Below are 14,646 nucleotides of genomic sequence, written 5' to 3' on the forward strand. Positions count from 1 at the left end.
CCCACATATCTAGTGAGCCAAGGCAAGGTTTGGCAAATATCTCTATCAAATACCATGACCAAAAAATAAAACCCTTATCCTAAGTATATGAAAATGGCTGAAACACGCATAACACAGGCAAAAAGCTGTTGCAAACCCAAAATGTGCCTGACATCGTTGTCCAGCAGGCGTACGAGTGGCCAACCCAAAACCTAGGGCCAGTGCATGTGTGATGACACGCTTGTAAGCAAGAGGAAAAGCATCTGGAAGGTAAACATAATTAACACCAATTTTATCAGCTTATCACAAAATTTATGTAAATTAGAAAAGTGAAACAAACCAAACAGTTTAAAATGTGTTCATTGCCATGCTTCTTTTACAAAATTGTTCTCCCAACCTGTTTTCCAATGAGCTTACTGGGACTGAATCCACTTTTCAAATTCATAAAGTTTTGTTTACAGAATGCCGTGTAGGTATTTCTTTCATGTCCAAAGAAAGAGCTTTTCAACCTTACAAGATCGTGATCCAAGAGTCTTCAAACTGTTGTACGGATGACTATGACAACATCATATAGAACAACAAATGAGGGCAGAACATAATCTTAATCTGCAGATCTAACATCCTCTATGAGCCTAGCAGCAGCCACAAGAACTCAAGCAATGTGAAGGCTGTATCCAAAACACCCGACTTCCTTAACTTGTTTGCATAGCCTCTTGGTGGTATTTATCTAGATCTGCATTCAATTGCTCAGCTGTTGGGGGCTTTCTATCTGTAGATGCTGTTACTCTTCGACCTCGACCTCTGCCTTGTCCCCTAAATCTTCTTGACCCAAAGCCGCGCCCACGCCCAGTCCCACCCCCACGCCCCCGTCCGCGATTGACACCACCACTGTTCAAAATAAATCATCTCAATAAATCATCTCTCTCTCTCTCTCTCTCTCTCTCTCTCTCTCTCTCTCTCTCTCTCTGTGTGTGTGTGTGTGTATGTGTGTGCGCACGCGCACGCGCACGTGCTTGGACTCTAATTATCAAGATTACAAGATAAAACCAATGATGAAAAAACTTCATGGATGTTCTTGGGCTCTCAATCAATGCCTTCGTAACTCTTGATTTTCAGTAATCAACTTTCATGTCTCCTTATTAGTATACTTTTCTTTGATTGTGAATATGCCCCTTAAGATCTTTAGGAAGCACAAAGGTGGGGGGAAAAAACCAATGGATCACACAAAAGGTACAAAATATGTTTAGACAAGAAGAAAATAGGAAGCTGAAGAGGCTTATGACTCCAAGATAGGGCTGTATATATTTTCCTAAGACCACCTACAAGCCCAGGCAATACAACACTGCCAAGACTTCATGCTCTATAACTTACCCCACTAACCAGTTATATCACCATCCACATCAAGAAACACAGCCCATTTTGAAGATCTTGAAAACGGAGAAACCACCACTATTGGAGAGAAGGCTCTACCGAAACTCGCATAAGCAGCTTCAACAGAGCAAGACAAGCCGATGAAGACCCAGACTCCAGAGAAGCATCCAACCGGAGAGAGAAGCCAGCCACTAGCATAATAATCTTTAATGCCAAAGGATCCGTAGTTGGCAAAGACAACTACCCCCACCAGACCATCCCACATCCACCAAACTGAAGCTGACCCAACAAACAGGGGAAAACAGTAAAACAAGCCACCCTCCACTTGAACGAGATCTGAACACAACAGAAAACACATGCAGTACAGGCAACCAAACAAACATGAACAAAGGAAATAACCGCCTGTGTAAAGAAAAAGTGTGTGTGTGTGTGTACGCATGCGCTGGGGCGGGATTTTTTTTTTGGGGGGGGGGCACGCTCGAATAGCACGCAAAAAAAAGAAGGGCAGCAGAAGCGTGATAGCGATGACCAGCATGAGCACTGCAGCAGCAAAAGCAAGGGCAATAAGCAGGACCACTTGCAGTGAAAGAGAGAGTGGAACATGTAAGCAAAACCAGCGGTGGCGAGCAACATCTCTCTCTCTCTCTCTCTCTCTCTCTCTCTCTCTCTCTCTCTCTCTCTCTCTCTCTCATCATAGCAGAGCTGGTAGTACTGATGGATGGAGAAGCCCTTGGTGTCTATGATTTGTCGGATGACTAGGGCAAAGGCCTCAATACCACATGACATTGTTAGGGCGGAGATCGCTGCTCCTCCATTGGTAGTGGAGGCACTCACTCGATCAGTTTCATTTATGCATAGCACTTGGGCTCTCCCTAGAGACAGATATGCTCGATTAGCACTAGAGTCTTCGCGACAACTGGCATTGCAGAGAGATAGATCATGTTGGTATGCAGAGATGCAAGGTGGTACCAAACGTATTGTATGTGGCGTATATGTGCGTACAATACGTTGTTTCGTGCAGGAAAATTTTTTATGTACGTAAAAATACGTACTCTTGTAAAAAAAACTCAATTTACCAAACTTTCTAGGATATTTTAGATAAAAAACAAGAGAGGGCAACAACTTTTAGAGACATTTAAAGACATGTTTTACAAGACAACCACATGCTATGTAACTACTACAAGAGATTTCAAAGTTTAGACAACACTGATGATTGAACAGGCATATTAAAGCTCAAACGAGAACTGGTTTGGTCGCTCATAAGAGCAAAAATGCATCAAAAACCCTCAGCCACGCTTATCTTCAAAAAAAAAACAAAAAGTGCCTTGTACGGATCGATCTGGTCCGTACGGTACATAACGAATCCGTACGTACGTTTTGATCCTACCTTGCAGAGATGGCATCTTGGTTTCAGTTACATTGCTTTAGTATGGATCGGCTACCCCCATTTCACTACTCTCTAGATGCACCCTCCATCTCCCTCTTTGTATTTTTCCTGTTGCCTTCCGTAAATAAGTACTAGATATTTTTATTTTTACTTGTTTTCCCCGGAACCCTTGAAAAGGTGAAGTGGACATTGCATGGCCAGTGTGAAACAGCTACGGCCGAATAGGTTTCTCACAGCGGGAGTCTGGGTCGGTCAGTCTGGGACTGGTTGGGCCAATTAGCACTGAATTCTGATGAGTATGGAGGCCTGTGTGCGCCAAATGAAGTCTGGGCCACTTGAAGAGTCACTTATAACTTTATACGTCAGTGGGAACTAGAGAATTAACTCAAAAGGGGCAAACTGGACACATGGCGGCTCCAGGCAGTTTTGCCACTTCCAGCATGAAGAGGGGGCGCCCAATTTGAGAGAGGAGGCTGAATTTTACACTAAGTGACCTACAGTGTGTGTGTTGGGTGCACGTCTACAACTTTAATGGAAAGCTTGCCTTCTCCTCTGTCTCATGTAGCACGATGATTTGCTCTCGTGCATCTCTCTCTCCCCTTTGGCATATATGGTAATGCCCCACTAGTTGGGCTACTTAGATGAACATGTATAGTTCTGGGGGTTTATGCACGTTTGCCAAGGCAAGAGCCTTCTGAACAGGAACCGGATTAGCTAATTGCTAATCCCCCACAGGTACGCACAGTTCCATCGCGAAAGATTGCGAGCTCGGAGAGTTTTCTAGCGTGAAAACTCGTCCAATTCACAGGGGAACTATCCCATTGCGTGCGGGAGCCCTTGGGACACGCCTACGCGTAGGCGTGTTCGCTCCGCTAAAAACAATCCGAAACAGCGAATTACAGCCTGCTATGTTTTTCTGCAGGTTTAGGGTTTCGCACCTAAACTGCAAGGGAACCTCGGGGGAGCCTCGTGAGAGCCTTGGGATGCGTGTACAGGTTTTTGAACACCCAGCAGTGAAAAACAGAGAATTACAGCCCGCTGAATTTCTGTGACAGCTCACCAGAAAACTTTTGACCTACAGGGGTTTTTGCGCTGTTATGCTGCCGAAATCCGGTCGAAAACCTGCATTTTCAGCCCTCGCCAGGTTTGGACAGCTTTGTGAAAGCTTGTGCTAAGTGGTCGGATCGTCTACCTTAATTTGAATAAAGAAATACCAAAAGGGGCGCCAATCTTTGGGGCCTACAGGGTGTCGGTCTCGTGTGCGCAGTGACATTCTAGTCGTTGGACGCAACTGTGTTCTCTTCCCTTCTCAGTGCTCTATATAAAGTTAACAGGTAATTGAAATAGTACCGCCCTCTACGTTGTACAGCCGGTTATATGGTTCCATCGACTTTTTCTTCAAAAAGTGCAACGTGGATTGTTGTGGGTGAAAGCAACACAGAGCTTGTCGTTATGGCAGAGAAGAGAGACCAAGTACCTGAAGAAGGATCTTCCTCACATGGCACAGAGAAAATTCTTTCAACTCTTCAAGAAGAGGACAGGTTATTTAGAACTCAACTGCGTTGCTGCATGGACATGTTTCAGCAGTTGGCTAACAACCCAAGGATGCAGGAGTTCTTACAGGCTCCGACACAGGGTTTTCAGCCTCCTACACAAGGCATGAAACTGAGCCGTAGCAAGAAAAGGAAATTTCCAATGCACAGAGGACTCATGATGCTCGAGGGAAAGCCCATGTGGTTGAGCAACTAGCGGTGTCCAATGATCCAAAGCAACTTGCTTTAGCTGGACAGGAACCGTTTGTGAATGGTCAAGGGAGTAATGAACACGCTATGCGTCAGACCCTTCCATTACCTAATACTTATCCTGGTTATTTTGGAGGTGGTTTAGTGTTTCAAGCTATGGCTGGACCTTCCACAGGTTATATGCCAGGGAATGTGTTCGGGACAATGCAAACAGGCATGGGTAACCCTATGTACGCGAACATGGGTGTCCAATCAGGTTTTCAGGGTGCCTATGGCCAGTTTCGAATGCTTGGAACACAATTTGGTATGGCTGGTTTTTCGCAGCCATACGTACAAAATGCAGATACGCCAAGTAAAACAGTTGATGCGAGTGTTGGAATGAACAATCATGGAGCACAACTGTTACAGGCACCTATTTATGATAATGTGGCTCCATTGAGTCAGCTTAAGGATCACAAGGAAGGTGGGCAAGGAGTGAAGTTTGAAACTTTCACAGGAACTGAGGATCAATTGAAGGCTTTGACCTTCATACAACAGTTCGATGCAGCTTATGCTAGAGGAAACTTCACGGAAACTTCAAAGATACGCAAGGCTGCCACTTTCTTGAAAGGGAATGCGCTTCAATGGTGGACCGCATTGTTGAACCAGGGTCAAGCCCCAACAATGTGGGTCCAATTCAAACAGCTTTTTGCGCCTGCATGGCTAACAAACACTTTTGAAGTGGATGTGATTAGTGAATGGCACGAGCTGAATGCTAAACAGTGTGCGAATCTGGAAGAGTACAATAAACAGTTTTGGGCCGCACTGTTGCCAATCACTTCTTATAGGTTTGTGCCATTGTCAGAACAGATTGAGAAGTACTGTTGTGGATTGCCCAAGAAAATCAGGGACTACTGCACAAAGACTACTGTCATGAATATGTTTCAGTTGATAGAGAATGCAAGAGTGGCCAGCAATCTGTCGAAGCGAGATTCCGATGGATTTAATAGCCACAAGAAAGGATCCCAGGGCAAACAGTTTTCAGCCAAGGGCAATGTTGCAGCAAAGCCTTCTGAGCCTTCCACAAAGAAGCCCTCCACTGAAGAAGGTGATACGTCCAAGAAGCAATCTAAGTCTTCTTCGAGACGAGGACAAGGACAAAAAAGGCATTTTTCTGGCAAAACTTTTGAAGAAAGAAAAGCTCTTAGGGAGGCCAAGAAATGCTATATTTGTGAACAGGAAGGACATTTTGCAAATGAATGCCCACAGAAGAAGTCATAGGATAAGGATGACAAGTCAGACCATAAAGGGAAGAAGCCAAAGCCAAGTGCAAGACTTGTTCCAGGTTTGGTTGGAGACCAACAAAACACAGATGCCATGGAGCTATCCAAAGCCACTTGAGGGTTGTGATGTGTTACCTCAAGTTGTATCTAATTTGTCTACCTTAGATAAAGACGGGTGAACTTTTTTGAGTGGTTTCAGTGATTGTTTTTCGCACTCTTTGCCAGGGGAGTTACCTCCAGAGAGATCTGAGGATCATACTATAGATCTTGAGCCAGGTTCTAGTCCACCGAATAGACCACCATACAGAGTTAGTGCAGCCCAGCAAAAAGAGATTATGAATCAGGGCAACGAGCTTTTAGAGCAAGGGCTGATTCAGCCCAGTTCATCCCCTTTTTGTTCGCCTGTACTCTTAGTGCAGAAGAAGGATGGTTCATGGCGCATGTGCATTGACTATCGCGCCTTGAATAAGAATACCATCAAGAACATGTTCCCCATACCGAGGATAGATGACATTCTTGATCGCCTTGAGGGAGCGTCATTGTTTACAAGAATAGACCTAAAGAGTGGGTATCATCAGATACGCATTAGGCCAGAAGATGTCCATAAGACCGCGTTCAGGACAACATTTGGTCTCTATGAGTTTCTTGTCATGCCATTTGGTCTCACAAATGCTCCTGCCACGTTTAATAGAATGATGGACAGAATTTTTAGACCACATAGAAACTTCGTGGGTACCTTCTTTGATGACATGATTGTCTATTCGAAGTCTGGAGAGGAGCATAGGGATCACTTGACTGCAGTTTTCAATGAGTTACGTAAGAACAGGCTACTCATTAATGCGAAGAAGAGTGAATTCTTTTTGCAAGAGATTCACTTCCTTGGGCACATTGTTTCAAAGGATGGGGAACGCATGGATCCCACTAAAGTGGAAGCAATTAGGTCATAGCCAGACCTGAAGTCCGCACATGGCATTCGAAGCTTTCTAGGATTATGTTCCTACTACAGGAGGTTCATCCGAAATTTTGTTGAGATTGCTTCTCCACTCCATGCACTGCAAGGAAAAGGAGTTACTTTCAAGTAGACAGCCAAGGAAATTTTAGCGTTCAAACACTTGAAAGAGAAGATGACTTCAGATCCGGTAATCATTTTGTCAGATCTTTCGAAACCTTTTGTGGTTCAATGTGATGCGTGTGGCCATAGTCTTGGTGTAGTTCTAATGCAGAATGGCCGAGTAGTAGCATATGAGAACTGAATTCTTTTGAAGACTGAAAGAAACTTGCAAGTCTATGAGAAAGAATTGCTAGCAATAATTCATGCTCTCACTAGTTGGAAACACTATCTGCTACGGGCTGATTTTGTTGTACAAACGGATCATCCAACCTTGCGATATTTTCTTACACAGACGAAGTTGTATGAGAAGCACATGCGATGGGCAAACATCTTGTCAATGTTCCATTTTCAGATTGTGCATGTGCAAGGGAAAAAGAACGTGGTGGCTGATGCGTTGTCACGAAAGCCCCAAATTTCAACAGTATCAATTCCGTACCATTCTGAACTAGACGAAATGAAGACACAATATGCTGAAGATTCAGATTTTGCAAGGATCTATGACCAGCTTGTTGATGGGCAACATCATGAGCACTATATGCTTAAGAATGACTTTCTCATGATGCATGGAAAGTTATGCGTTACTAAACAGTTACGGCCAAGAATTTGATGGAAAGTCACGCTCTACCTTATGATGGGCATCATGGAATTGATGCGACAGTGAAAGGGGTTGAGGCATTCTTCTATTGGCCAACTTTGCGTCAAGATGTTGACACATTTGTAAGATCATGCTTAGTATGCCAAAAAGTCAAATTTGACAGACAAAAGCAACCGGGATTGTTGCAACCATTGCCGATCCCTGATAGGCCATGGGAAAGCATAGCAATGGACATTATTTTTTATCTTCCAAGGACACAAACAGGCAACGATGGGATTTGGACTATCATTTGTAGGTTCAGTAAACAGGCCCATTTCATTCCTGTGAGGAAGAAAATAAAGCCAGAACACAGGGTCAAGATATTTATGAGCAATATCTTTAAATACCACAGGATGCCTCAGTCAATTGTCAGTGACAGGGATCCACGTATGACGAGTCTTTTCTGGAAGGCATTGTTTGAGAACATGGGCACTGCGCTAAAGTTCTCTTCTTCGTTTCATCCGCAAACTGATGGACAGTCAGAAGAGGCAAATTCTACTGTTCTGGACCTGCTCAAATGTTATGTGTCAGAGCACAAGGCAACTTGGGAACACCATCTTTGATTGGTTGAATATGCTTACAATAACATTGTGCATACGTCAACAGGTAAGGCACCATTTGAGATAGCGGAAGGAGGGAAGAAAGTCCCTCCCATTTTGCAGACTAAGGACAAAAATTTTTATCGTCACCGTCGTGAACTTGTATTTTCACTTGGTGATTTTGCGCTTTGAAAAGGCCAGGTTAAGGAAAAGGAAAGGCAAGGAACGCATGTTTCCTAAGCTCAATATGCGATATTATGGTCCTTTTCAGATTTCAGAAAAGATCAACGATGTAGCTTACAGGTTAAAGCTACCAGAAGGTTGGAAAATACATAATGCTTTTCATGTCAGCCTTCTAAGACCCTTTGTTGGTGATGTGCCAGAGAATATGCTTGATGAGGAACAACCCGAAGTGGAAAAATTGGATGAAATCCTTGTTCCTGAACAAATATTGGCACATAAAGAAAGAAAGGTTAGAGGAAAGGTTACAAGACGCTATTTGGTGAAGTTGAAGAACTATCCATCGTTGGATGCCAAATGGATGGAAGAGTCTGAATTGCTTGATTCACCTCAGCTATTGCAATTGTATCTTGAAGCCTTTCAGATGGAACCCACAATGACTTGATGTAGCCTTTTCAGAGCAAGGCAAGAGCATGGTTCATGATGCTCAAGAGAGTAGTTCAGCAATTGTATCTACTCTTTCCATACAGAATTTAGCTAGAGAAGTTTGTGCTTCAGAGTACACTAGAAGGCTTCTATGCTTGATATATGTGTCGTAGCCAAGCTGGTGGGATTGTTTAATCGTCCAACGCTACATTTCCGGAAGCATCTATATCTTGGATTCCCATCATAGAATATGTGATATCAACAGATACCGCATGTATTATTGGCATGCAAGCGAGGTCGCTTGCAGTATTTCAAGGGTGGGGTGTGTCACTAGGAGGTGTATTTTTCCTGTTGCCTTCTGTAAATAAGTACTAGATATTTTTATTTATTTTTATTTTTACTTGTTTTCCCAGGAACCCTTGAAAAGGTGCAAGTGGACATTGCATGGCCAATGTGAAACAACTGCGGCTGAATAGGTTTCTCACAGCGGGAGTCTGGGTCGGTCAGTCTGGGACTGGTCGGGCCAGTTAGCACTGAATTCTGATGAGTATGGAAGCCTGTGTGCGCCAAATGAAGTCTGGGCCACTCGGAAAGTCACTTATAACTTTATAAGTCAGTGGGAACTAGAGAATCAACTCAAAAGGGGCAAACTGGACACATGGCGGCTCCAGGCAGTTTTGCCACTTCCAACATGAAGAGGGGGCGCCCAATTTGAGAGAGGAGGCTGAATTTTACACTAAGTGACCTACAGTGTGTGCGTGAGTAGTGGGTGCAGGTCTACAGCTTTAATGGAAAACTTGCCTTCTCCTCTGTCTCATGTAGCGCGATGATTTGCTCTCGTGCATCTCTCTCTCCGGATGCGTGTACAAGCTTTTGGACACCCGGCAGTGAAAAACAGAGAATTACAGCCCGCTGTATTTCTGTGACAGCTCTACAGAAAGCTTCCAGATAGCGAGGGAATCCATCCTAGACAGGTGCTTTTGACCTACAGGGGTTTATGCGCCCTTATGCTGCCGCAATCCGGTCGAAAACCTGCGTTTTCAACCCTCGCCAGGTTTGGACAGCTTTGTGAAAGCTTGTGCTAAGTGGTCGGATCGTCTACCTTAATTTGAATAAAGAAATACCGAAAGGAGAGCCAGTCTTTGGGGCCTACAGGGTGTCGGTCTCATGTGCGCAGTGACATTCTAGTCGCTGGACGCAACTGCGTTCTCTTCCCTTTTCAGTGCTCTGTGTAAAGTTAACAGGTAATTGAAATAGTACCGCCCTCTACGTTGTACAAGCCGGTTATAGGCCCTCTCGACATCGGCGCAGACTGAGACCGAGGATCCATACCATAATGGTGCGACATAGGAGCCGTCCCGTCGTCGACATAGTTACCCGGAACGGGAATGGGGAACGGCAACATGCATGAAATGCCATTCCCGATACTCACGTTTGAAACACGGAACGGGAAATCGAAACAGTAAATTGGGATGGGAACGAGGAACGGGGACCTGAAAATGGCCATTCCCTGTTACTATGCGTCCCGACAGAGTGCCTACCTTGGAGGACATTGAATCTCTATAGCCTTTTGGATACTAATGTATATGTATTGATGCCTCAACTGTCAGAGAGCTCCATTGTATCAGTTCATCCTTTGTATTCCCCTTGTATCAGCTTTCACCCCACCCCCCTACCCACTATTTTCTTTTCAGTTCTTTGTACTTTTTGTACCCAAACCTGGTATTAGATTCACCACATGTAACCTTTTGGTCTCATAGGTCATTTTGGCCTTTTGAAGACGTTAATATTACATTTCATTTCAGCTCTCTCTCTCTCTCTCTCTCTCTCTCTCTCTCTCTCTCTCTCTCTCTCTCTCTCTCTCTCTCTCTCTCTCTTTTTTGAAAAATCAGGGCTATATATTACTGAGTACAATATAATCCCCATCGGATGCGAAAAAAGCCTATCACGTGGGATGTACAAGCTGAATGTAAGGGTGAGAGCCACTATAGTGACAACTCGACTAGAACAATCTCATGGTGGTCTGTGTGATGAGTGGAGGAGAAACCACCGAGGGGGGGCATAATGCCATGTAATCTGGCCACCTGTAAGTGTGAAGAAGAGTGGAGATCGGGCCCAACGCCGAAGGAAGGCAAATCGACGAGCCTCGGCTGCTCGAGATGTACCTGAGGAAGAATCCTACTGCCAAATCAGGGTGTGAATGATGTCCAGCCAAATGGCAGTGAGGGTATCCTGAAGGAGCTGTGGATCCGCACTGAGAATGTGAAGACAACAAGCTCTCCAAACATTCCATAGTGTAATGCTAGTGATGACTGAAAAAACTTCATCACGTGTCTGAGGATCTCCTTGCCAAGCAATCTGTGGTAACATAGCCAAAGTCCCTCGCCGATAACCAGTCGAGGTAAGCATAAGAGCTGGATCTGTGTCTGAGCCCTCGTAGAAAAGATGCGGTCTGGGCATCGGCATCAACCATGAGACAGATCCCCAAGTGAGAAATCCATGTTGAACACCGGCTCTGCTAAGTAAAGAGCAAACTGTTAGCCACACTACATGAGAAGAGGAGCATGACCAAAGACAGTGTGCAGGTGACTCAAGTAGTCGCAAAGGACGGCGAGTACATAACGGATCATGACCCATAGTAGCGAGCCCAGGTCCCAACTGGAAGTCCTGCATGTGCAATCATCCACATGAAAAAAGAAATACGACGAGCCGCATGTAAATCCCAGATGGCTGACCAAAACTGTTGGAGATAGGCATGGGAGAGACCTGAATGTAACCAGAAACGCATACAAGTGGGCTGCTCTGGGTGCTGTCTCATCAATGCTAATCTTCCAATTCTGACAGTGTACTCAAAGAATGATACAAGTGCACCGGTGGGGTTAGAGTGAGGCCAATGCCACTCGCCTGGGTAATAAAGCTGAGATAGGGCACGACCCTCCCACACCCAAAGCCTCCAAAGTGCGGCATCAACGGAAGCGAAACAGGGGTCAACACAACGACGCTTCCCGCGGGAGCCAACTACTCGTATGGCCTCCCATCGAGCTCCGGGGCAGACAAGATGCGGAGAGGTGGTATCATATGTCAATCTAGCATGAATCCCTTGAGAGTAGTCAGTATCAACTGTGAACAGCATGGTGTCTAAACGAACTAATAAGAGAGTGCTCTGAGCAAAGAGACCTTCCCAGCCACAATGTGGAGGCATCTCAACCCTGCCTTGCATGACCGCATCCCACTGTGAAGGAACAGCAGAGTCAATCTCAAGCAGTCTGTCTGTCACCCCGCGACCAATGTCTTAATGTTCTGCCACAAAATTTGCATCCAGCATACGTGTCTCATGAAACAACCGCATAGAGGCAGCAGGGCAGTGTCCCAAGCAGCCCAATCAATGTGAGTCCTCTCTCCAAGCTGACGGGGTGGATTAATCGAAGAATCAAGAACTGCATCATTCCAAATGAGAGGCTGGCGCTCAATCTCCTCACGACAGGAGGGAGGTGAGCGTATGATAGCCCGTCGCATGGAAACCCAAATCTGAAGGAGCGATCGGATGAAGGGTGAGAGAGTGCTGGTGAACAAGGGGGCATCCGTAAAGAGAAAACGATACCCTGTATGCCAAGTATGACTATCTCTAGTGCCGAGGCGCAGAGTCGCTGTGCAAAGAGCGGCCTGAAGAAGCATCTTCCAAGGTTCTTGGCCGGGAAAAAGACCCCAAACAATAAGCTTGGTAAGAAGGGCTCGGCGCTGTAATTCTGGATCAATAATGCCAAGGCCACCCTCTGACCTAGGACGAATAATCGTGGACCAGCGAACTCGAGCACGAGTATCAGTAGTCCCATCTGTGCCACTCCATAAAAAGTTCCGCACTAGTTGGCGAAGCTGAGCTATCACACCAGAATGTAGCATCCAACAAGAGGCCGTATACCATATTGTAGCCAGAATGACCTGGTTGGCGACCAATGCACGGCCAGCCAACGACAGATGACGTGAAGATGACATAGCTTCCTGCGAATAGACTGTAGAATGGGTGCAAACTGCTGCTATGAGGAAACGTCAAATCCAACCTGAAAGCCCAAATATCTGCATGTCTGACCCGGCTGCAGCCATCTGAAACCATCAGCTACCCCCCAAGTAGGTATGTCATCACTGCCAACCAGTAACCCATAGGATTTATACCAGTTAATGCATGCACCACTGGCAATGCAAAAAACCTCTAGGGCCTCCCGCATGGCATCAAGAGCAGCTAGCAAATAGCGCAGCATCAGCATAGTGTCATCAGCAAACTCCTGATCGATAAGGACCGAAGCTGAAGGTACTGGCATGGTCAAGCCACGAAATGCATGACTCTGAGCACGAAGAAAGTCGGACATAGTCTCTCCTACAAACAAATACACATATGCTGCTAAAGGACATCCCTGACGGACAGATCGAGAAAGCTCAAAACTGCGACTGACACGGCCACCAATAGTAATAGCATTGTTGGCAGTCCCGAAGTGAGCGGAAATGCCTGAGATCCATCTCGAAGGGAAACCCATCCTGGCTAATGATCCTTCGAGAAAGTCCCACTCAACACGATCGTATGTTTTCTCGAAGTCAAGGATGAAAAAAGTGAGAGGTTCAGAAGATGATCTGGCCCACTCTACTGCCTCATAAAAAGTGAAGATATTATGCAGTATGCATCGATCCACGACAAAGCATGTCTGAGAAGTATGAATATTATCTGGTAAGAACGGTCGCAAGCGATGGCTGATCAGTAACACTAATATCTTATAGACCGAAGGGAGTAGGGTAATAGGTCTCCACTGGCGGAGCTGAGTGGTGTCACCACCTTTCGTAGCACCCTTTCCACTCAAAACTGATGGTATCTGGAAAGACTATGGAAGGGGTGGTAGCCATCTTTATAGATGGCACTGAACACATGAATGGTATGCCAGAGATAGAACCCATCTGCCTCAACATGTATGGCAACCAAAACTATGCAGGCAGCTCTACAAAAGCTATTTTTACATGATACTTTGGGACCTGACATCTATCCTCAAAAGCAGCTCAAGTAGAATCCTCGTACCACAAATGCAAAAAAACCAATCTATTCCCGAAGCTGAGAGGAGTGCAGCTGACGACCCTAGAGGGGCAAGCTCTTGTGATGAGAAAATAGAAATGAAAGTACCTCTACCCACTAGGATGATATCTTCCATTGTGCCTTCATCCAAAGCCACTGGAGTACACTGCAACCATTCATGAATGTTGACACGGCTATAGATACATCTGACTAGGCGGCTGACCTTCACCTTATCCGAGGATCTACAGTGAAAAATCAGAGACCGTGTTGAGATGCTCTCTCTCAAAGGCGTTCCTAGGGTTTCCCAGGATCAAAGTCTCATTTTCTTGCAATTTTTCCTATAAATGTCCGGCCGGGGACCAGATTTTGTCCCTTGGACCAGTTTATTAGCATATTATGCTGATGTGGCATTTTTATCAGGGCGTTCCCCTCCTCCTCAATCATGGGTTTTATGTGTGGGTCGGGCAACAAAGTAGCATAGCAGGACTGCACACAACAAGACTCTTATGCTCTTTACTATGGCTCAAGAGAAACAACAAAAAAACATGCACTATCCCAATACTAAATTAACAATTTCTTTTTCTTTCAGTTATGGAGACAGCAAGGCAATACGAGCTTCGGGCTTCACAGCAGCCATAAAAACAATTAGCCACATCACTGCAAACATGTGCTACGTGTTGACATTTTGTAGCACAGCTGTCTTGAAAAGCTTTGCTTTTGATATCATGTGCGCGGGGTGAGATCCTTGCTTATCTATGATCGCTGTATCAATAAGTTCAATGCAAACAATTTCCACAAGGCTCAGCACGCTGACAAGTAATGAACTCATTCCCTCCCATGTAATTATGGTCATGTCAAAAGAATTGGGTGCACCAGCCTGAAGAAAGAATAGAAAAGGCAAGATAAAAGCTGAAAAAATACAGCTATGCAGCATGTGTAGAAAGAGCAAGCAATACCACGCT

At 45.2% G+C, this 14,646-nt stretch overlaps 1 protein-coding gene across 1 annotated transcript in view; it reads right to left on the reverse strand.

Moving 5' to 3' along the window:
• Positions 1-305: 305 nt before the first annotated feature.
• LOC147436112 (THO complex subunit 4A-like) overlaps positions 306-14,646 on the reverse strand; it is a 37,930-nt gene continuing 23,589 nt past the window's right edge. Inside the window, exon 5 of the mRNA XM_086489011.1 lies at positions 306-867. Within this exon, the coding sequence (XP_086345137.1) occupies positions 672-867 (196 nt within the window). The 3' untranslated portion in view covers positions 306-671. The remainder of the gene's footprint in view (positions 868-14,646) is intronic.

This window comes from Adiantum capillus-veneris, chromosome 18, assembly GCF_014529385.1.
Source record: "Adiantum capillus-veneris isolate H3 chromosome 18, ASM1452938v2, whole genome shotgun sequence".
NCBI classification, from domain to species: domain Eukaryota; kingdom Viridiplantae; phylum Streptophyta; class Polypodiopsida; order Polypodiales; family Pteridaceae; genus Adiantum; species Adiantum capillus-veneris.